General features: G+C 45.5%; 1 protein-coding gene across 4 annotated transcripts in view; it reads right to left on the bottom strand.

Moving 5' to 3' along the window:
- Positions 1-22,831, bottom strand: part of pcgf6 (polycomb group ring finger 6) — a 104,461-nt gene extending 81,630 nt beyond the window's left edge. For 2 of the 4 annotated variants that reach the window (XR_013498960.1, XM_078222982.1), the window contains exons 1-6: positions 22,632-22,821; positions 21,025-21,124; positions 20,311-20,407; positions 10,793-10,848; positions 9,124-9,183; positions 3,771-3,900 (exon numbers count right to left, since the gene is read on the bottom strand). Coding sequence is in view for 3 of the 4 variants with exons in the window: in XM_078222982.1 (XP_078079108.1) it covers positions 3,771-3,900; positions 9,124-9,183; positions 10,793-10,848; positions 20,311-20,407; positions 21,025-21,124; positions 22,632-22,808 (620 nt within the window). In the remaining variant the exon portion in view is untranslated. Of the gene's footprint in view, positions 1-3,770; positions 3,901-9,123; positions 9,184-10,792; positions 10,849-20,310; positions 20,408-21,024; positions 21,125-22,631 lie in introns of all 4 variants that reach the window. The other 2 variants (XM_078222981.1, XM_078222983.1) reach the window with 2 other exon arrangements.
- Positions 22,832-23,528: the final 697 nt, after the last annotated feature.

The following is a 23,528-nucleotide window of genomic DNA, read 5'->3' as shown; positions in this document are numbered from 1 at the left end:
TTTTCTACACAGAGTAGTGGGTGCCTGGAACTCGCTGTCAGGGGAGGTAGTGGAAGCGGATACGGTAGTGACTTTTAAGGGGGGGGGTCTTGACAAATAATGAATAGGATGGGAATAGAGGGATATGGTCCCCAGAAGGATAGGGAGTTTTAGTTAAGTCGGGCAGCATGGTCGGTGCATTCTTGGAGGGCCGAAGGGCCTGTTCCTGTGCTGTAGTTTTCTTTGTTCTTTGTAGCATCCAACTGCATTCAGAGCTAACCACCTTACAATCTCTTCACAATATTCCTTGCCTTGGGAGAAAGTCAGCTCTCCCTTTTATCAATTTTAAATTTAACCTCTGCTCCTACAGTCCTGCTTAATGTGAAGTAATATTCTGCGTTCCATTTATCTACCTTTACAAATCTCCTACCTTGTTTCTAGATATAATGACTGGAGCTGCCTTGGGAGGTTGTGTTATGAGTTTGACTTTACAGCATCTTACGAAGTCTGGAGGCCACAGCCCTGAGTACGGCTTGCTGCATGATTGAGCAGGAGGCCGATAGTTTATCCAGCATGAGCTCCTGTCTGCCTCCATTAAGGCACATTCACTCAACCAAGCATCAAACAACCTGGTCCCCTGGCAGATAACTAGGCAGCAATCGGCAGAAAACAAGAAGCCTCACCTGATATAAGGGCTTGTCTTGACATATCCTGACAGATGGATGTTTCCAGCATTTTCTGATTAATTTCACATATGCAGAATGTGTGTTTTATATGTACACATATACCCATGCAAATGAACTAAGAATTTATAGTTCTGTAGCATCTTTCATGATTTCAGGACATTCCAAAGCACTTCAGTCACTGAGGTCCCTTCAAAATGTAGTTACTGTTGGAACTGCATCAGCCAATGGGCAAGAGTATCTCCGATATGGGCAAAGGCTGATGATGGGCAGGAAAAGCGGTGTGGAGGCTGTTGACGGCAATGGAGGCTTTTTCAGTCATATAGTGTGGCATTAACCTGGCCCCCTGGCATTACCCTGTGCCCGCGAGCCTGCGGCAACCTCAGAGATCTCCTGGGAGTACGGCATGCCTTCGGAGGCCTGTTGTGCTTTGCGCCATTCTGACATCACACCCTGTGGGATCTAGGTGTGCAAGTCCACAAATCCTTGAAGGTGGCAGCACAGGTGGAGAAGGTGGTGAAGAAGGCATATGGTATGCTTGCCTTTATAGGACAGGGTATAGAGTATAAAAGCTGGAGTCTGATGTTGCAGCTGTATAGAACGCTGGTTAGGCCACATTTGGAGTACTGCGTCCAGTTCTGGTCGCCGCACTACCAGAAGGACGTGGAGGCTTTAGAGAAAGTGCAGAGAAGGTTTATCAGGATGTTGCCTGGTATGGAGGGTCTTAGCTATGAGGAGAGATTGGGTAAACTGAGCTTGTTCTCCCTGGAAAGACGGAGAATGAGGGGAGATCTAATAGAGGTGTACAAAATTATGAAGGGTATAGATAAGGTGAACAGTGGGAAGCTTTTTCCCAGGTCGGAGGTGACGATCACGAGGGGTCACGGGCTCAAGGTGAGAGGGGCGAAGTATAACTCAGATATCAGAGGGACGTATTTTACACAGAGAGTGGTGGGGGCCTGGAATGCGCTGCCAAGTAGGGTGGTGGAGGCAGACACGCTGACATCGTTTAAGACTTACCTGGATAGTCACATGAGCAGTCTGGGAATGGAGGGATACAAACGAATGGTCCAGTTGGACCAATGAGCGGCACAGGCTTGGAGGGCCGAAGGGCCTGTTTCCTGTGCTGTACTGTTCTTTGTGTTGTTCTTTGGATGTATTATTTGACGTGGGGGTATGGGCCCAATAATGAGACACTAATTTTTACAATGAGGTTGCCGACATTGAATGGGAATGGTGGGAAATGCAGCCTGCCACTGACAGGGGGAGGGGACAATCTCTTCCTGCTTTTACGCCGTACTGAAATGCCAGTTTGGTCTTCCAGCAACATTTTTTGCTCTCGTTGCCAAACCCTCCCGAGTTGAAAGGGAGCAGCAAATCCCAGCCAATGTGGGTGTAAAAACCTCCACAAACAGCAATGTGATAATGATAGAATCACTGATATTGCTCACATTGGCTGAGGGATTGATGATGGTCCGTCCCAAATAGTATTAAGCTGGTAAAGTTAGTAAAATTTATTAAAAAGGTAAATAAATAATATTTGCGAGCAGCATGATGGCACAGTAGTTCGCACGGCTGCCTCACAGCACCAGGGACCCGGGTTCAATTCCAGCCTTGGGTCACTGTCTGTGTGGAGTTTGCACATTCTCCCCGTGTCTGCGTGGGTTTCCTCCGGGTGCTCTGGTTTCCTCCCACAGTCCAAAGATGTGTGGGTTAGGTTGATTGGCCATAATAAATTGCCCCTTAGATTCAGGGGGACTAGCAGGGTAAATTAGTGGAGATATGGGGATAGGGGCTTGGTGGGATTGTGGTCGGTGCAGACTCAATGGGCCAAATGGCCTCCTCCTGCACTGTAGGGATTCTATGATTATTAAGTAATTAATTAAAACACATTAATGACGGCAGGACAGGTGATTGATTGCTGGCAGTTTGGGTGAGTAAGGATGGGTTAATGTCAGCAAAAATCTAATTTTGTTTCTATTTAGCATTTAATTGAAATTTACTGTCTAAATTTCTCAGCCTTTCGCAGGGTTTCAGGGTTCTTCTGGAAGAGCAGGTGAAGTTAGCTAATTAAGGAAAGCAGATTAAAATGGTTTTAATGGGTCCTTTGTTTCAGAAGGATATTTAAATAGACATTTCAGTGTGACTTTGAACAGAGTGCTGGAGGAACATGATTTAAGGAAGTTTGGTGAGAAGGGAAGGTGTTCCTTTGTTTCTCTAACTTTTTCACCCTGTAGGAACCGGTTCTTGCTCTACGACAGGGGTAGGAGCTCGCTGGTGAGTATGTGGAAGTGGTTAGTGTCTTTCTATTGCTAACATTTAAAAAGAACACAAACAGGTGCTGAGGTTAATAAAATATATATATTTTTAAATGAGACATTAATAAAGGCACATTAAGGATGGCAGGACAAGCAAGAGTAAACACATCTAGTGAGTATCTGCGGCTTGAGGGGCTTTGCTCAGAGTCATTGAGAAGGAGGATGAGCTGCAGACAGCGCTACACATCAGGGAGGGGGAAAGTTATCTGGATGCTTTTACCAAGAGGGAGCCACAGCTCATAAGAACGGGTCTTGTGATTTGGTCAGTGGTCAGGACAGGAGTGTGTCTGCAAGTGAGGGAGGGAAGAGGTTCCCGAGGGCAGCAGCACAGGGGGCTCAGCTTTTGTCCAATAGGTTTGGGTTCTCTCAGCTTGTATGGATGAGAGTGGGGGATGCAGAAATGACTGACCACAGCACCATGGTACAGGAAGCCATTCAAGTGGGGGGAGCAAAAAGGAACACAGCTGTAGTAGGGGACAGTATAGTGAGGGGGAATTGACACTGTTCTCTGCAGCAAGGCACAAGAGTCCAGACAGCTGTGTCGACTGCTGTGTTGAAGGGGCAGTACTCCGAAAGCTTGTGGCTTGTGCTACCAAATAAACCTGTTGGACTTTAACCTGGTGTCATGAGACTTCTTACTGTGCTTTAACTCAGATCCAGTGTTACCCGTCGAGCTGAGTGATTAACTTACATATTTGGCTTAAAATGTTACAAGGAGTTTCAATGATGACTCATTTGGAGCTCAGGTTTGCTGCCTGTAAATCAGTGCTAGTTATGAGCTGGTACTTACCCAATGAACTCGAGCACCAATGAGATCTCAAGGTGAGGTGAAGGACGGTCCAAGGGAACCATGGGTAACGCCAGCTTCTTACCCAGCGATCGGATACGGCTCACTTTACCATTGCTGGAAACCTGGACAACTGGACAGCCACAAAACACACAAAATCGTCACGAGTCAAAATAGCTCATCAGCAGAAACAACCTACATTTTATAGTCATTGGACATGGAGAGGATGTTTCCACTAGTAGGAAAAACTAGAACCAGAGGGCACAACCTCAGGCTAAAGGACAATCCTTTAAAACAGAGATGAGGAGGAATTTCTTCAGCCAGAGAGTGGTGAATCTGCGGAACTCTTTGCCGCAGAAGGCTGTGGAGGCCGGGTCATTGAGTGTCTTTAAGACAGAGATAGATAGGTTCTTGATTAATAAGGGGATCAGGGATTATGGGAAAAAGGCAGGAGAATGGGGATGAGAAAAATATCAGCCATGATTGAATAGCGGAGCAGACTCAATGGGCCAAGTGGCCTAATTCTGCTCCTCTGTCTTATGGTCAGCACAGTAAATTGTCCCAAGGAGGGATTTTCAAACAGATTTTAACACCAGGCTACAAAAGGAGATATTAGGGCTTGGACAAAGAGGTAAACTTTAACCGCGACTAAGAGTAGAGAGTGGTAGGAAGGTTTTGGAGGCAATTCCAAAGTCGAGGTTCTTGCAGGTGAAGATATCATCGCCAAAAGTGGAGGAATATTTGGGGAGGTGACGGCCTAGTGGTATTATCGCCAGACACTTAATCCAGAAATTCAGCTAACGTTCTGGGGACCAGGGTTCGAATCCCACCACGGCAGATGGTGGAATTTGAATTCAATAAAAAAAATCTGGAATTAAGAATCTACTGATGACCATGAAACCATTTTTGATTGTCGGAAAATCCCATCTGGTTCACCAGTGCCCTTTTAGGAAGGAAAACTGCCGTCCTTACTCAGTCTGGCCTACATATGACTCCAGAGCCACAGCAATGTGGTTGACTCTCAACTGCCCTCAGGCAACTAGGGATGGGCAATAAATGCTGGCCAGCCAGCAACGATGTGGAGATGCCGGCGTTGGACTGGGGTGAACACAGTAAGAGTTTTAACAACACCAGGTTAAAGTCCAACCGGTTTATTTGTTAGCAAACACCATTAGCTTTCGGAGCGCTGCTCCTTCGTCAGATGGAGTGGAAATGTGCTCTCAAACAGGGCACAGAGACACAAAAATCAAGTTACAGAATACTGATTAGAATGCGAATCCCTACAGCCAACCAGATCTTAAAGATACAGACAATGTGGGTGGAGGGAGCATTAAGCACAGGTTAAAGAGATGTGTATTGTCTCCAGACAGGACAGCCTGCAAGTCCAGGAGGCAAGCTGTGGGGGTTACTGATAATGTGAGATAAATCCAACATCCCGGTTTAGGCCGTCCTCATGTGTGCGGAACTTGGCTATCAGTTTCTGCTCAGCGACTCTGCGCTGTCGTGTGTCGTGTCATGGGCATTCAGCCTCTGATCTTCAGGTAAGCGTTCTCCAAGGCGGCCTTCACGACACACGACAACGCAGAGTCGCTGAGCAGAAACTGATAGCCAAGTTCCGCACACATGAGGACGGCCTAAACCGGGATGTTGGATTTATGTCACATTATCAGTAACCCCCACAGCTTGCCTCCTGGACTTGCAGAATCTCACTAGCTGTCCTGTCTGGAGACAATACACATCTCTTTAACCTGTGCTTAATGCTCCCTCCACCCACATTGTCTGTATCTTTAAGATCTGGCTGGCTGTAGGGATTCGCATTCTAATCAGTATTCTGTAACTTGATTTTGTGTCTCTGTGCCCTGTTTGAGAGCACATTTCCACTCCATCTGACGAAGGAGCAGCACTCCGAAAGCTAATGGTGTTTGCTACCAAATAAACCTGATGGACTTTAAGTGTCATATTCCCGCTTTCTCCCCATTCCCCTTGATGCCATTAAAATCTTTTTAAAAATCTATCTCTTTCTTGAATACATTCAGAGACTTGGCTTCCACAGCATTCCGTGGGAGAGAATTCCACAGGTTCACTGCCCCTTAAATGAAGAAATCTTTCCTCATCTCAGTCTTAAATAGTCCACCCCATATCCTTAAAACTCTTACTGCAGCCAGCGACACCCATGTCCCACAAATGAATTTTAAAAAATTAAAATCGGTGATGCTCAAGAGACCAGAATTGGAGAAGCACGAGATCTCAAAGGACTGTCGGAAATTACAGAAAGGACCGGTGTGAGGGCTGTGGAGAGATTTGAAAACAAGGATAAGAATTATAAAAGGGAGGCTTTGCTGCACTGGGAGCTTACAGAGGTCAACGAGCACAGAGGTGATGAATGAACAGGTACTTTAGCTACTTAAGAGGGAAATCAGGAGGGCTAAAAGAAGACATGAGGTTGCTTTGGCAGACAGAGTGAAGGAAAATGCAAAGAGCTTCTATAGGTATGTTAGGAGCAAAAGGATAGTGAGGGATAAAATTGGTCCTCTTGAAGACCAGAGTGGTAGACTGTGTATGGAACCAAAAGAGATGGGGGAGATACTAAATGGTTTTTTTGCATCCGTATTTACTGAGAAAATGGGCATGGAGTCTACGGAAATAGGGCAAACTGGTAGGGAGGCCATGGAACCTTTACAGATTAAAGGGGAGGAGGTGCTCACTGTCTTGAGGCAAATCACAGTGGATAAATCCCCAGGACCGGACAGGGTATTCCCACGGACCTTGAGGGAAGCTAGTGTTGAACTTGCAGGGGCCCTGGCAGACATATTTAAAATGTCAGTATTCACGGGGGAGGTGCCGGATGATTGGAGGGTGGCTCATGTTGTTCCGTTGTTTAAAAAAGGTTCCAAAAGAAATCCGGGAAATTATCGGCCAGTAAGTTTGACGTCGGTGGTGGGCAAGTTATTGGAAGGTGTGATACGGGATAGGATCTACAAATATTTGGATAGACAGGGACTTATTAGGGAGAGTCAACATGGCTTTGTGCGTGGTAGGTCATGTTTGACCAATCTATTAGAGTTTTTCGAGGAGGTTACCAGGAAAGTGGATGAAGGGAAGGCAGTGGATGTTGTCTACCTGGATTTCAGCAAGGCCTTTGACAAGGTCCCTCATGGGAGGTTAGTTAGGAAGGTTCAGTCGCTAGGTATACATGGGGAGGTAGTAAATTGGATAAGACACTGGCTCAATGGAAGAAGCCAGAGAGTGGTTGTGGAGGATTGCTTCTCTGACTGGAGGCCTGTGACCAGTGGTGTGCCGCAGGGATCGGTGTTGGGTCCATTGTTGTTTGTCATCTATATCAATGATCTGGATGATAATGTGGTAAATTGGATCAGCAAGTTTGCTGATGATACAAAGATTGGAGGTGTAGTGGACAGTGAGGAAGGTTTTCAAAGTTTGCAGAGGGATTTGGACCAACTAGAAAAATGGGCTGAAAAATGGCAAATGGAATTTAACGCAGACAAGTGTGAGATATTGCACTTTGGAAGGACAAATCAAAGTAGAACATACAGGGTAAATGGTAGGACTCTGAAGAGTGCAGTTGAACAGAGGGATCTGGGAATACAGGTACAGAATTCCCTAAAGGTGACGTCACAGGTGGATAGGGTCGTAAAGAGTGCCTTTGGTACATTGGCCTTTATAAATCGGAGTACCGAGTATAAAAGTTGGAGTGTTATGGTAAGGTTATATAAGGCATTGGTGAGGCCGAATTTGGAGTATTGTGTACAGTTTTGGTCACCTAGTTACAGGAAGGATGTAAATAAGATTGAAAGAGTGCAGAGAAGGTTCACAAGGATGTTGCCGGGACTTGAGAAGCTGAGTTACAGAGAGAGATTGAATAGGTTGGGACTTTATTCCCTGGAGCGTAGAAGATTGAGGGGAGATTTGATAGAGGTGTATAAGATTTTGATGGGTATAGATAGAGTGAATGCAAGCAGGCTTTTTCCAATGAGGCTACGGGAGAAAAAAACCAGAGGGCATGGGTTAAGGGTGAAAGGAGAAAAGTTTAAAGGGAATATTAGGGGGGGCTTCTTCACGCAGAGAGTGGTGGGAGTGTGGAATGAGCTGCCAGATAAAGTGGTAAATGCAGGGTCACTTTTAACATTTAAGAAAAACGTGGACGGGTTCATGGATGAGAGGGGTGTGGAGGGATATGGTCCAAGTGCAGGTCAGTGGGACTAGGCATAAAATGGTTCGGCACAGACAAGAGGGGCCAAAAGGCCTGTTTCTGAGCTGTAATTTTCTATGGTTCTATGGTTCTAGGACTTGGCGTGAGTTAGGATACAGGTAGCAGAGCTTTGGACAAGCACAAGTTCATGTAGGACGGAAGATGGGAAAATCGGTAACAGCGCACTAGAGTGGTGAAAATTATCGGTAAAAAGGCACGGGTCAAAGTTTCAGCAGCTAATGAAACAAATTAGAAAGAGTTGAGGGGGGAGATTGAGCGGGGGTTTGTCAGCATAGATATGGAACCTGGCGCTGTGTTTCAGACAGTGTTTTAGAGGAGCAACATTTAGACAAGAAAAAGGAGGCCATGGAGAATAGATCCTTGGGACACATGGAAGTAATGGCACTGGAGCAAGAAGAGAAGTTGGTGCAGGAGATTCTCTGTCTACAACTGGATAATAAAAAGAAATCACCCAAGGCCAGTCCAGCTCCAGTAAAGCACAGTTACACTGAAACTAACAAGATTGAATCAGACACTTTCACACCAACTGGATGCTGATCTCTCTCATCAACATGAAATGTTCAGTCTGATTACGGGCACTTGTTCTACTTGGTAGCAGCAGGGGGAGTGGGTGAAGCTGGCTGTTGAGCTGTAGGGGCACCATTGTGCAGGCACCCCGATCTATCACCACCGGCCCCCCAATCCCCAACCGACTAGATGCAAGGAGGATGTTTTCCCTGGTTGGTGTATCTAGAACCACGGCACATAACCTCAGGATATGGGGTGGACTATTTAAGACTGAGATGAGGAAAGATTTCTTCATTTAAGGGGCAGTGAACCTGTGGAATTCTCTCCCACAGAATGCTGTGGAAGCCAAGTCTCTGAATGTATTCAAGAAAGAGATAGATTTTTAAAAAGATTTTAATGGCATCAAGGGGAATGGGGAGAAAGCGGGAATATGACACTGAGATAGAGGAACAGCCATGATCATATTGAATGGCAGAGCAGGCCCAAAGGCCCAAATGGCCTGTTCCTGCTCCTAGTTTCTATGTTTCAGCACATTCCACACACACAACATGCTACCAGAATCCAGAAGCCAGTAACAGGAAGAACCTAGGCACCTGAAGCACAGTTTTGAGAACTCACCTGGTTTCGGAACCTCAAGTCCCCTCTCTCTGTAGAAATCATGAAGCCGCTTTTTCTCATCTGAATACAAAGAAGTTCACGTCACTCAGTGACTAACCATCAGAATGAGAGAATTTAACTTTTAAATTCTTACAGTGTTAACCACTGACTGGTGAGGTGAGTAAACCAAGACTCCACCAGTGAAGGTTAGAGCCAAAGCTTATCTCTGACTGGAATGCAGATGTTAACCTCCAATGTCCATTAACCCAGATTGGGACAGTGACATTAACTCCTTAATGTCCATTACACCCATAGAATCCCTACAGTGCAGGAGGCATTTGGCCCATCGAGTCTGCACCAACGCTCCGACAGAGCATTCCACCCAAGGCCTACCCTCCACCTCATCCATGTAAAGGTTCTCATTACTGTTTACTGAGGTAAAAGGTTAACTTGCCAGATAAACAACAGCAAGACTCTGCGTTGTTTCCACAAAATGGCACATCAAAAGTAAAGTAAAGTTTATTTATTAGTCACGCTTACATGTATTTAGCATGGCCAATCCACCTAACCTACACATCTTTGGGCACTAAGGGACAATTCAGCATGGCCAATCCACCTAACCTGCACATCTTTGGACTGTGGGAGAAAAACCGAGCACCCAGAGGAAACCCACACAGACACGGGGAGAATATGCAGACTCCACACACGGGGAGAATGTGCAGACTCCACACACGGGGAGAATTTACTAGGATGCTTCCGGGACTTGATGGATTGTGTTATAAGGAGAGGCTGAATAGACTGGGACTTTTTTCTCTGGAGCGTAGGAAGCTGAGGGGTGACCTTATAGAGGTATAAAATAATGAGGGGCATAGACAAGGTAGATAGTCAATATCTTTTCCCAAAGTTAGGGGAGTCTAAAACTAGACGGCATAGGTTTAAGGTGAGAGGGGAGAGATACAAAAGTGTCCAGAGGGGCAATTTTTTCACACAGAGGGTGGTGAGTGTCTGGAACAAGCTGCCAGAGGTAGTAGTAGAGGCAGATACAATTTTATCTTTTAAAAAGCATTTAGATAGTTACATGGGTACGATGGGTATAGAGGGATATGGGCCAAATGCGGGCAATTGGGATTAGCTTAGAGGTTTTAAAAAAAAAGGGCAGCATGGACAAGTTGGGCCGAAGGGCCTGTTTCCATGTTGTAAACCTCTATGACTCCACACACGGGAGAATGTGCAGACTCTACACAGGCAGTCACCCTAGGCCAGAATCGAATCCAGGTCCCTGAGCTGTGAGGCAGCAGTGCTAACCACTGTGCCACCGCACCGTCCAGCTCTGATACTAGGGGAATTTCACAGTAACTTCATTGCAGTGTTAATATAAGCCTTACTTGTGACTAATAAATAAACTTTACTTTACTTTTGATGTGCCATTTTGTGGAAACAACGCAGAGTCTTGCTGTTGTTTATCTGGCAAGTTAACCTTTTACCTCAGCAAACAGTAATGAGAACCTTTACTGCATTGTTCTGGTATTTCCATTTCTCACGCACACAGAACTTGCTGAACTGGGAACTGTTGCATCCAAAATGGACAGAGTAAAGATTATGGCTCAGGGCACTCATCCTATCCTTGACTATCAGAGAAAAACAAGCCAATATTCTTGAAAACTTGCTTACAGTGATCACCATCACTTACTGCTTTCTAAGTTGGGCACCAGCTTGTAAACGATATCTTGTAATTTTCTATCCAGTCTAGAAGAATCAAAAAAAACACACAGTATCACACATTAATTAAAAATGACTAAGTGGGTAAAACTATGGCAGGGAGTTCAATTATTTTAAAAATTCATTTATGGCATGTGAGCATTGCTGTCTAGGCCAACATTTACTGTCCATTCCCAATTGCCCCAAGAAGGGGCAAGTCCCTGTGCTGTAGGTACATCCACAGTGCTGTGTACCACAGTCAATGTGAGAAAGTGAGAGCTCATCCACTCTGGATTTTAATGTCAAGTTGACATCACTTTCTTAATCGTGAGAGACAGGTTGCCGTGTGTATCTGAATGAATTTGAGTGTCTGAGTGCTGAATCGCTAAGAGCAAGTGCTTTGTTATAAAAAGTAATCTGAAAAGCAAATGAAATGTCAGCTTTTATCTGAAAGAAGGTAAGAAAGCAAAGGAGAGGAAGCAATGCTTTGTATACAAGGAGCCTCGAACAGGTCCCTTCCGGAGCAAAGGAGAGGAAGCAATGCTTTGTATACAAGGAGCCTCGAACAGGTCCCTTCCGGAGCAAAGGAGAGGAAGCAATGCTTTGTATACAAGGAGCCTCGAACAGGTCCCTTCCGGAGCAAAGGAGAGGAAGCAATGCTTTGTATACAAGGAGCCTCGAACAGGTCCCTTCCGGAGCAAAGGAGAGGAAGCAATGCTTTGTATACAAGGAGCCTCGAACAGGTCCCTTCCGGAGCAAAGGAGAGGAAGCAATGCTTTGTATACAAGGAGCCTCGAACAGGTCCCTTCCGGAGCAAAGGAGAGGAAGCAATGCTTTGTATACAAGGAGCCTCGAACAGGTCCCTTCCGGAGCAAAGGAGAGGAAGCAATGCTTTGTATACAAGGAGCCTCGAACAGGTCCCTTCCGGAGCAAAGGAGAGGAAGCAATGCTTTGTATACAAGGAGCCTCGAACAGGTCCCTTCCGGAGCAAAGGAGAGGAAGCAATGCTTTGTATACAAGGAGCCTCGAACAGGTCCCTTCCGGAGCAAAGGAGAGGAAGCAATGCTTTGTATACAAGGAGCCTCGAACAGGTCCCTTCCGGAGCAAAGGAGAGGAAGCAATGCTTTGTATACAAGGAGCCTCGAACAGGTCCCTTCCGGAGCAAAGGAGAGGAAGCAATGCTTTGTATACAAGGAGCCTCGAACAGGTCCCTTCCGGAGCAAAGGAGAGGAAGCAATGCTTTGTATACAAGGAGCCTCGAACAGGTCCCTACCGGAGCAAAGGAGAGGAAGCAATGCTTTGTATACAAGGAGCCTCGAACAGGTCCCTTCCGGAGCAAAGGAGAGGAAGCAATGCTTTGTATACAAGGAGCCTCGAACAGGTCCCTTCCGGAGAACTGAATCCAATCCAGGCACCACACAGGTGAAATTAGCAGAATGATATCGGGGCTGAAAGGGTTAATAATCTCACAACTTTAAAAATCATATAAGCTGCTATGAGAAAAAAACAGAGATCTTTATAAAAGTCGACACAGATAGGCATCAAGGTCTTTAGTCTGAGAGAATTCATTAAATCAGACATCTGGACATAGCAGGAAGCGTGTCATACTCCGACACAAACTGAGACATCAATGATAACGTGTCACAGTGATGAATTAGGTCAGCCAACATGATTAAGTCTTCATCCTGATTGAATATTATAATTAAGCAGGTATGTGATGATAGTGATTGGTTTTAATATCTGTACCTTATGAATGAGGTAACCTTAATCAATAGCTATGAATGGACAAAGATAACTCCTGTACCTTGATTGGTATGTGCGAATTACTTGTAATCAAATTCAAAACTATAATTGCTCGTGTATTCCTGAATTCTGGACTCTGGCCAATTACCAGCTCTGACCTGTGGCTTTCCAATGTCCTCGTTATAAAAAGTGGCTGCTCCAGTAGGAGCACCTGTTGGACTTTAACCTCGTGTTGTGAGACTTCTTACTGTGTTTACCCCAGTCCAACGCCGGCATCTCCACATCAAGATACAGACACATCATGTATCCTGGAAAAGACTTGGTTTTATTGTCATTTTTATTGTAATGGGGAACACACAGAGAGGCACTGAACTGATATTTTGCCTCTGTCTTCACGGTAGAGAATAATGAAAATTTTTCAAAAACTGTAATTAATGCAGAGCAACTTGGTGCAATAACCATCACCAGGGAGAAGGTATTGAATAAACCATTGGGATTAAAAGCAGATGAGTCTCCGGGACCTGATGGCCGGCACCCGAGGGTATTAAAGGAGGTGGCAGCAGAGATAGTGGATGCATTGGTTGCGATATCTCAAAATTCCTTGGATTCTGGTCCCGGTGGATTGGAAACTCGCTAATGTGACGCCCTTATTCAAAAAGGGAGAGAGGCAAAAAGTAGGAAACTATAGGCCGGTTAGCTTGATCTCTGTGGTGGGGAAGTTGCTGGAACCAATCATTAAGGAGGAGATGACTGAACACTTGGAAAGACAAAGTTCAATCCACCATTGTCAGCATGGTTTTAAAAAGAGAAAGACATGCTTGACAAACTTGCTCGAGTTCTTTGAGGACGTAACCAGCAAGGTGGATCGTGGGGAACCTGTGGATGTGGTATATCTAGACATCCAGAAGGCGTTTGACAAGGTGCCACATAAAAGACTGATCCAGAAGGTGGCCGTGGCACCATAATACAGGAAGCCATTCAAGCGGGAGGAATAAACAGGAACATAATGGTATAGAGGACGATATAGTGAGGGGGAATGATTCTGCAGCAAAGAATGAGAGTCCAGACGGCTGTGTTGCCTGCTCAGGGATCCAATTGTGGTCCCTGTAGGTAGCAATGACATTGGCAGGATGAGGAAAGAGGTTCTGCATTGTCACTCTGGAAAGCAAGGCACCAAATTAAAAGCAGAACCTCAAAGATAATAATTTCTCCAAATTGGCATAGGGCAAATAAGATTAGAGAGATGAATGTGTGGTTTAAGGATAGGTAGGGAGAAGTGGGTTTTGGTTCACGGGGCACTGACACCAGTACTGGGAAAGTGAGGGCTGTACCACTGGGACTGACTGCACCTAAACCGTACTGGGATGCGTGTTCTTATGAATCACACAACTAGGTAAGTAGAACAATTTATAAACTAAATAGTGGGGGCAAAGGGACAAATGTAGGAAAATGTGGTTCATCAAAGAGTAGAGACAAGCTAAGAGAGTAAAGTATTATGGGAAATGATAAACAGATCATGAGAGGAATGGATAAAGAGTACAAGTCTAACAGTAAACCATAAGATAAGATAGAGATTACAAAAATAATAAAAGGAAAAAACCTAAAGCTCTGTATCTGAATGCATGTAGCATTCAAAACAGAACAGATGAACTGATGATTAAGTACAATCTAATAGTCATTACATAGACATGGCTGTAGAATGGCATAGATTGGGACCTGAACATTGAAGGGTATGTGAGCTTTAGGAAGTGAGCAAAAGGTAGAGGGGTGGAAAGACAATATTAGCACAATAAAGAGGGATTACTTAAATTCAGGAAACAAGGATATAAAAACTGCTTGGCTTGAAATGAGCATTGATAAAGGCAAGAAATTGCTTGAGGGACTGATACAGAGATCACCCCCAATCACATGGTAGGACAAGGTATCAAAGAAGATGTGGTGGGAACTTGTTAGAAAGATTTGGCGATAATGGGGAATTTTAATTTAACAGACTGGAATAATCAGAAGGGCAAAGGTAGTGTAGATGACAAATTAATAGAATGTTTTTGCGATAATTTCTTAGATCAGCAGGTTCTGGAGCCAATCAGGGAGCAGGCTATACTAGACCAGTCATTGTGCAATGAGATAGGGTTCATTAATGACCACAGAGTGAAGGTAGCAGTGATCATAATGTGAGTGAATTTTACATTCAGTTTGAGGGAGAGAAAACTGGGTCTAATACTCGTATTTTAAATTTAAATCAGGACAATTAAAAGGGCATGAAAGCAGAGCTGGCTAAAACAAATTGGCAATTTAGGTTAAGGGATAGGTCAATAGAGATGCAGATATTTAAATTGATAATTCAGAATACACATTCCAACACAAAATAAAAATTCAAAGGAGGGGATCCACCCTCTGCAGTTAACTAAAGAAGTTAAACACATTATCAACCTCTATAATTATAACCGGTGTAAGCATAAAGAAAAAGCTTGTAGTTGTGCAAAGGTGAGTGGCAGGTCAGAAGATTGCATAAAATATAAAAAACAGCAAATAACTAAAAGATTAAGAAGAAGAGAAAATATTAGAGTGTGAGAGAAAGGCGGCTGGAAATATAAACATAGAACATAGAAAAGTTACAGCACAAACAGGCCCTTCGGCCCACAAGTTGCGCCGGTCATGTCCCTACCTACCTAGGCTTATACATAGGTTTACCTATAACCCTCAATCCTATTAATACCCATGGACTCATCCAGAAGTCTCTTAAAAGACCCTATCGAGTTTGCCCCCACCACCACTGACGGCAGCCGATTCCACGCACCCACCACCCTCTGAGTGAAAAACTTACCCCTGACATCTCCTCTGTACCTACTCCCCAGCACCTTAAACCTGTGTCCTCTCGTAGCAGCCATTTCAGCCCTGGGAAAAAGCCTCCAAGAATCCACCTGATCTATACCTCTCAACATCTTGTACACCTCTATCAGGTCACCTCTCATCCTTCGTCTCTCCAAGGAGAAAAGACCGAGCTCCCTCAGCCTACCCTCATAGAGCATGCCAACCAATCCAGGCAACATCCTTGTAAATCTTCTCTGCACCCTTTCAATAATTTCCACATCCCTCCTGTAATGAGGCGACCAGAACTGAGCACAGTACTCCAAGTGGGTCTGACGAGGGTCTTATAAAGCTGCATCATTATCTCCCAACTCCTAAACTCAAACCCTTGATTGATGAAAGCCAGAACACTATACGCCTTCTTAACCACCTCCTCTACCTGCGAGGCCAATTTAAGAGTCTTATGGACCCGGACCCCAAGGTCCTTCTGATCCTCTACACTGCTAAGAGTCTTACCCTTGATATTATACTCCTTCATCCCATTTGACCTGCCAAAATGGACCACTACACATTTATCCGGGTTGAAGTCCCTCTGCCACTTCTCCGCCCAGTCTTGCATCCTATCTATGTCACGCTGCAGCTTCTGACATCCCTCCAAACTATCCACAACACCACCAACCTTCGTGTTGTCGGCAAACTTCCCAACCCATCCCTCCACTTCCTCATCCAGGTCATTTATGAAAATGACAAACATCAAGGATCCCAGAACAGATCCCTGGGGCACTCCACTGGTGACTGACCTCCATTCAGAAAAAGACCCATCTACAACCACTCTCTGCCTTCTGCAAGCAAGCCAGTTCTGGATCCACAAGGCAACAGCCCCTTGGATCCCATGCCCTCTCACTTTCTCGAGAAGTCTTGCATGGGGGACCTTATCGAACGCCTTGCTGAAGTCCATGTAAACCACATCTACCGCTTTTCCTTCGTCAATGTGTTTAGTCACATTTTCAAAGAACTCCACCAGGCTCGTAAGGCACGATTTGCCTTTGACAAAGCCGTGCTGACTACTTTTGAGCATACTAAACTTCTCTAAATGTTCATAAATCCTGTCCCTCAGGATCTTCTCCATCAACTTACCAACCACTGAGGTTAGACTCACCAGTCGGTAATTTCCTGGGCTATCCCTATTCCCTTTCTTGAATATAGGAACCACATCCGCAATCCTCCAATCCTCCGGAACCTCTCCCGTTTCCACCGACGACGCAAAGATCATCGCCAGAGGCTCTGCAATCTCTTCCCTCAAAGACAAATAGTAACAGTTTCTATAGATATTTAAATAAACATTTGGGACAGAGATGAGGGGAGATTGAGAGACTTCGGAATTCTCTTCCTCAAAAAGGTGATTGAATCCTTGAATATCTTTAAGGTTCAGTACGAAGTCTCACAACACTAGGTTAAAGTCCAACAGGTTTATCTGTTTATTTTATCACCCGATGAAGGGGCAACGCTCCAAAAGCTCGTAATACCAAATAAACCTGTTGGACTTTATCCTGGTGTTGTGAGACTTCTTACGGTGCTTACCCCAGTCCAACGCCGGCATCTCAACATCATATCTTTAAGGTCGACAGATTCTTGATTAACGAGAGGGTGAAAGTTTATTGGGGATAGGCAGGAATGGGAGGTTGAGGTTCAAAAACTGATCAGCCATAGAGGTTTACAGCATGGAAACAGGCCCTTCAGCCCAACTTGTCCATGCTGCCCTTTTTTTTTTTAAACCCCTAAGTTAATCCCAATTGCCCGCTTTGGCCCATATCCCTCTATACCCATCGTACCCATGTAACTATCTAAATGCTTTTTAAAAGACAAAATTGTACCCGCCTCTACTACTACCTCTGGCAACTTGTTCCAGACACTCACCACCCTCTGTGAAAAAATTGCCCCTCTGGACACTTTTGTATCTCTCCCCTCTCACCTTAAACCTATGCTCTCTAGTTTTAGACTCCCCCTACCTTTGGGAAAATATATTGACTATCTAGCTGATTTGTGCCCCTCATTATTTTATAGACCTCTATAAGGTCACCCCTCAGCCTCCTACGCTCCAGGGAAAAAAGTCCCAGTCTGTCCAGCCTCTCCTTATAACTCAATCCATCAAGTTCCGATAGCATCCTAGTAAATTTTTTCTGCACTCTTTCTAGTTTAATAATATCCTTTCTATAATAGGGTGACCAGAATTGCACATAGATTCCAAGTGTGGCCTTACCAATGTCTTGTACAACTTCAACAAGACATTCCAACTCCTGTATTCAATGTTCTGACCGGTGAAACCAAGCATGCCGAATGCCTTCTTCACCACTCTGTCCACCTGTGACTCCACTTTCAAGGAGCTATGAACATGTACCTCTAGATCTCTTTGTTCTGTAACTCTCCCCAACGCCCTACCATTAACTGAGTAAGTCCTGCCCTGGTTCAATCTACCAAAATGCATCACCTTGCATTTGTCTAAATTAAACTCCATCTGCCATTCGTCAGCCCATTGGCCCAATTGATGAAGATCCTGTTGCAATCGGAGATAACTTTCTTCACTGTCCACTATGCCACCAATCTTAGTGTCATCTGCAAACGTACTAACCATGCCTCCTATATTCTCATCCAAATCATTAATATAAATGACTAATAACAGTGGACCCAGCACTGATCCCGGAGGCACACCGCTGGTCACAGGCCTCCAGTTTGAAAAACAATTCTCTACAACCACACTCTGGCTTCTGTCAAGAAGCCAAGTTTGTATCCATTTAGATACCTCACCCTGGATCCCGTGAGATTTAACATTATGCAACAACCTACCATGCGGTACCTTATCAAAGGCCTTGCTAAAGTCCATGTAGACAACATCAACTGCACTGCCCTCATCTACCTTCTTGGTTACCCCTTCAAAAAGCTCAATCAAATTTGAGAGACATGATTTTCCACTCACAAAGCCCTGCTGATTGTCCCTAATCAGTCCTTGCGCCTCTAAATGCCTGTAGATCCTGTCTCTCAAAATACCTTCCAACAACTTACCCACCACAGATGTGAGGCTCACTGGCCTGTAATTCCCAGGCTTTTCCCTGCAGCCCTTCTTAAACAAAGGCACAACATTTTCCACCCTCCAATCTTCAGGCACCTCACCCGTGACTATCGATGATTCAAATATCTCGGCTAGGGGACCCGCAATTTCCTCCCAAGCCTCCCACAATGTCCTGGGATACACTTCATCAGGTCCCGGGGATTTATCTACCTTGATGCGCTTTCAGACTTCCAGCATCTCCTTCTCTGTAATATGTACACTCCTTGAGACATCACTATTTATTTCCCCAAGTTTCCTAACATCCATGCTTTTCTCAACAGTAAACACTGATGAGAAATATTCATTTAGGATCTCACCCATCTCTTGTGGATCCGCACATAGATGACCTTGTTGATCCTTAAGAGGCCCTACTCTCTCCCTTGTAACTCTTTTGCACTTTATGTATTTGTAGAAGCTCTTTGGATTCTCCTTTGCCTGATCTGCCAAAACAATCTCGTGTCCCCTTTTTGCCCACCTGATTTCTCTCTTAACTCTACTCCTACACGCCCTATACTCTTCAAGGGATTCACTTGATCCCAGCTGCCTATGCCTGTCATGCGCCTCTTTCTTCTTCTTGACCAGGGCCTCAATATCCCGAGTCATCCAGGGTTCCCTACTTCTACCAGCCTTGCCCTTCACTCTAAGAGGGTTGTGTTTACCCTGAACCCTGGTTTAACACACTTTTGAAAGCCTCCCACTTACCAGGCGTCCCTTTGCCTTCCCACAGACTCCCCCAATTAACTTTTGAAAGTTCCTGCCTGATACCATCAAAATTGGTCTTGCCCCAATTTAGAATATTAACTTTTGGGCCAGACCTATCATTCTCCATAGCTATCTCAAAACCAATAGAATTATGGTCACTGGTCCCAAAGTGATCCCTCACTAACACTTCTGTCACCTGCCCTTCCTTATTTCCCAAGAGGAGGTCAGGTTTTGCCCCCTCTCTAGTCGGGCCATCCACATACTGAATGAGAAATTCCTCCTGAATACACTCAACAAATTTCTCTCCATCCAACCCTCTAATGCTATGGCTGTCCCAGTCAATGTTGGGAAATTAAAATCTCCGACTATTATCACCCTATTTTTCTTGGTGCTGTCTGTAATCTCCTTACACATTTGCTGCTCAATTTTCCACCGACTATTTGGGGGCCTGTAGTACAACCCTATCAAAGTGATTTCCCCCTTCTTATTTCTCAGTTCTACCCATATCGACTGAGTGGCCGAACCCTCGGATATATCCCCTCTCAGTGCAGCCATGATGCTTTCCCTAATCAAAAGTGCAACTCCCCCTCCTCTCTTACCTCCTGTTCTATCTTTCCTAGAGCATCTGTACCTTGTATCTGTATATTTGTTATTGTAAAGGGGAGCAGCACGAGGGGTTCCTGCTCCAAATACCTGTGTTGGTATGTAGAGAGGAAGGAAATATTTCTGCTGATTGGTAAGTTTAGGACTGAAAGCACAGGCTTAAAATTAGAGTCTCCAGGAGTGAAAATAGGAAACACACAATTGGAGGGAGACCCTCCAGGAGGATGAAGGTTTGGAGCTTCTACAGTGGCCATTAATGGTGGATCAGCTGCTGGATTTAAAACTGAATGAAGGAATATGGGGAAAGGTGGCTTCTTGGGGTTGAATGGCAGATTAACTATTCAACAGGATCATGGCTAACCAGGCAAGCTGGAGAGAACAAATAACACTCTCCTGTTTCGATGCTCACACATTTATCCTTCTCCACACTCACTGTTTCCCATCCTCCTCCTGCTCCCCGTACCTCACCTTCGCCCCCGCTCCCACACGGCTCCCTGCACCCCACTCTCCACTCCACTCCCCCCCGCTCCCACCCTTATTCCACTCACCTTATGTTGTACAGCGGTTGGGTCTGATGGACAATAATGTTGCACTTTGGACAACGGTTGCTGTATTCAAAATGTTTCACAATGCAGCTCTTACAGACTACAGAGACATAAAGGAAAAATTATCAGTATGCACTGTAAATATTCTGATAATCAAATAATAAACTCCAAACAAAGCTGCTGGCAGAGACTTCCAGCCTTCAAAATTATAAACTCAGTTGCTGTCAGTGATCCGGAGACACACAGGTTAGAAAAAACTCGGGGGGGGAATCTAGAGCAAGAGGATGTGACCTGAAAATTCAGCCGGATCATTCAGGAGTGAAATCAGGAAGTCTTTTTCTCACCAAAAAGTTGTGAATGCTGTGAGGAGCTTTAAAATGAGTGATTTTTGTTGGGTCAAAAGGTCGAAGGTCATGAAACAGCAGGAATCTTTCTGAGGATGTCATGATCTAACTGAATGGCAGAATAGGCTTGAGGGGCTGAATGGCCTCTTCCTATTTGTGTTGATGTATACAAACTAACTGCTGCATTCCCCACAGTAACCACACAGAATAATTCACTCCATGTGAAATGGTTTAGGATGTGTCTGAATCTTGATACATTGCAACCAAATCCCAGCATCTTTATGTTATACATCTGAACAGGCGCAATAAGAGGCAAAACAGTGATGGGCATTGACCTATTGGAGGAAGGTTCTGTCAGGGTAACTGTACTTACATGTGTGCAGGCATTCTGTGATGGTGGTTGCATCAATGAAGTAGCCTCCACAGATCGGACACAGAATATACGGATTCACGTCGGCCAGACAAATACTCTGCTGTAAAGATAACAGATCCTCTCAGTACCTTTCTCACAGAACGGCAAAGGAACATTTAAAATCCTCTGCCCAGCGCACCTACTGCTTAACAGAAGCCTTATGCTGCATTGCTTGGGACATTTATTATGTCCAAGTTGCTGTTTGCTCCAGGGACAATTCTACTACAGTCCTGAAGCAATGAAATTTAGACAATTATTGCTGGTTTGGACAACCCACCAACACTGGTTCTGGCAAAACCTACTCTCATTTCCACCTCTTCAAGTTCTTGGACATCTTGCAGTATGTAACAATATTATATTTAAAATATTTCATTCATTATCCTGAGATGAAACATCAAATTATTTGATGATTTGTATCTAACTGATTTCCCCTGCCTTGCTGCCATAGTTAAACTTGCCATATAGTCACACTGGCCTTGGAGTTTACCTGCTGCATGGTGCTCCTCTCAGAGACGTCGGCACTCTGCTGCCCCCAGTAACTCTCTCATTCCTCTCCTAGTTAGTGCTAGAAATAGGGAACATTCGGAGTGATTGTGTCCTATTAAAGTTTTGTGTCTGCACACACTTCCACTCAGCCCATCCCAGTTATAATGGGAATTTCCAGGGTAAACTGTCACGCTGTAATTACTCTCTCTCACCAAGAGGCAATGCAGCAGCACCACTGGTACAAGTGGAAAAGGGAGAATGTAGCGCAGTGGTTAGCACTGCTGCTTCACAGCTCCAGGGTCCCGGGTTCGATTCCCGGCTCGGGTCACTGTCTGTGTGGAGTTTGCACATTCTCCTCGTGTCTGCGTGGGTTTCCTCCGGGTGCTCCGGTTTCCTCCCACAGTCCAAAGATGTGCGGGTTAGGTTGATTGGCCAGGTTAAAAATTGCCCCTTAGAGTCCTGAGATGCGTAGGTTAGCGGGATTAGCGGGTAAATATGTGGGGGTAGGGCCTGGGTGGGATTGTGGTCGGTGCGGACTCGATGGGCCGAATGGCCTCCTTCTGCACTGTAGGGTTTCTATGATTTCTATGAATTAGCCTCAACTCTACACAATTCCCATTATAAATGGAGACGTGGGACTTTAAAACCAGAGTATAAAGGGACAAACATCACCACAGACAATGTTATCAAAGTGAGATGTGGTATTGGCTGCAGAAGCTGAATTTAAACCTGGAGATTTGTGGCCAATGACAGGGAATCTGTGGGGCTTTTACTACAAACCTGAAGAGTCATTCACAAAATCCTGTGGGGGTGGGGCTATGATGGGCTCCGCCCACCGCGTCACTCCACTCAACCCCTTCACCATGGTAACCGCCGCGTCCTGATGATTGACCGGTTCCTCGTGCGCGGAGGTTAGCGACTCGCGCGTGCGCACAATGCTAACTCCTCCTGTATCCCGGCAGGCCCCGCGCCCTTACCAAAACACAGCAAAGTGCGGGAAACGCCGGCTGGTGAACCCGGGCCCGAGACCGCGGCTCATTCCGGTCGCGGCTCCTCTCGCCACTCACTTCAGCTCACTTTACCTCATCTTGTCCCAGTTCTTCCTCAGAAGATTCGTCCTCCTCCTGCCAGGACTCAAACTCGCTGTTCCCGGCCGAGCTGCTGCGACTGTCCGAAGTGGGGAATCCAGTGAATTCCATCTCTTCCCCCTCAGATCTTGACATCGCTCCGCGCGCTTCCCCCTCCGCACAGGCAACCATGGGCCGAACCGCCTGCAGTGCGCATGCGCGAGCCCCGAGCCTGCCGGGAGCTGTAGTCTTAATGGAGCGGGTGGACTACATCTCCCAGCATGCCTCCGCCCTGCACACTGCCCGTGCGCATTGCGCGGCGCCTGCTGGGAGTTCGAGTTTCAGCTGGAGACTACACTTCCCGGCATGTAGCGGGGTGGCAATGCCTCCTGCTGGTAACCTTGTACATTGCAACCAGCTGGGCTGGACCCACAGGCCAGCTCCATCCAGGGCTGAGCTTGTGCTGCTCCCATACCCATTCTGCCACAGCACCAAAATGGTCCCAAACAACACCATAATCCATCACCAAACACCTTCCCTTTACTGCGAGCACTCCGGGGAGGAAAACCAAGCTTGTAATCCATGGGTAAAAATAGAAAATGCAGGAAAAGCCCAGAAGCTCTGGCAGTGACTGAGGATTCTCCCCCCACAGATGCTGCTTGACCTACTTAGTTTCTCCATCATTTTCTGTTTTTATTTCAGATTTCCAATATCCACACTCTTCTGCTTTGATAGTAATCCAGCACTTCAGCCCAATACTTTGGGAGCACAGGTTCCAATCCCACCATTATAACTGGTGGAACTTAAATTCAATTAATAAATCTGCAATTAAAAGCTAATCTCTGTAATGTCGCTGAGGAAACCATTGGAGATTGTCAGAGTGGTTCACTAATGCCCTTTGAGGAAGGAAAT

Source organism: Mustelus asterias, chromosome 11 (assembly GCF_964213995.1).
Source record: "Mustelus asterias chromosome 11, sMusAst1.hap1.1, whole genome shotgun sequence".
In the NCBI taxonomy this organism is placed as follows: domain Eukaryota; kingdom Metazoa; phylum Chordata; class Chondrichthyes; order Carcharhiniformes; family Triakidae; genus Mustelus; species Mustelus asterias.
This window is presented reverse-complemented; position numbering and strand designations above follow the sequence as displayed.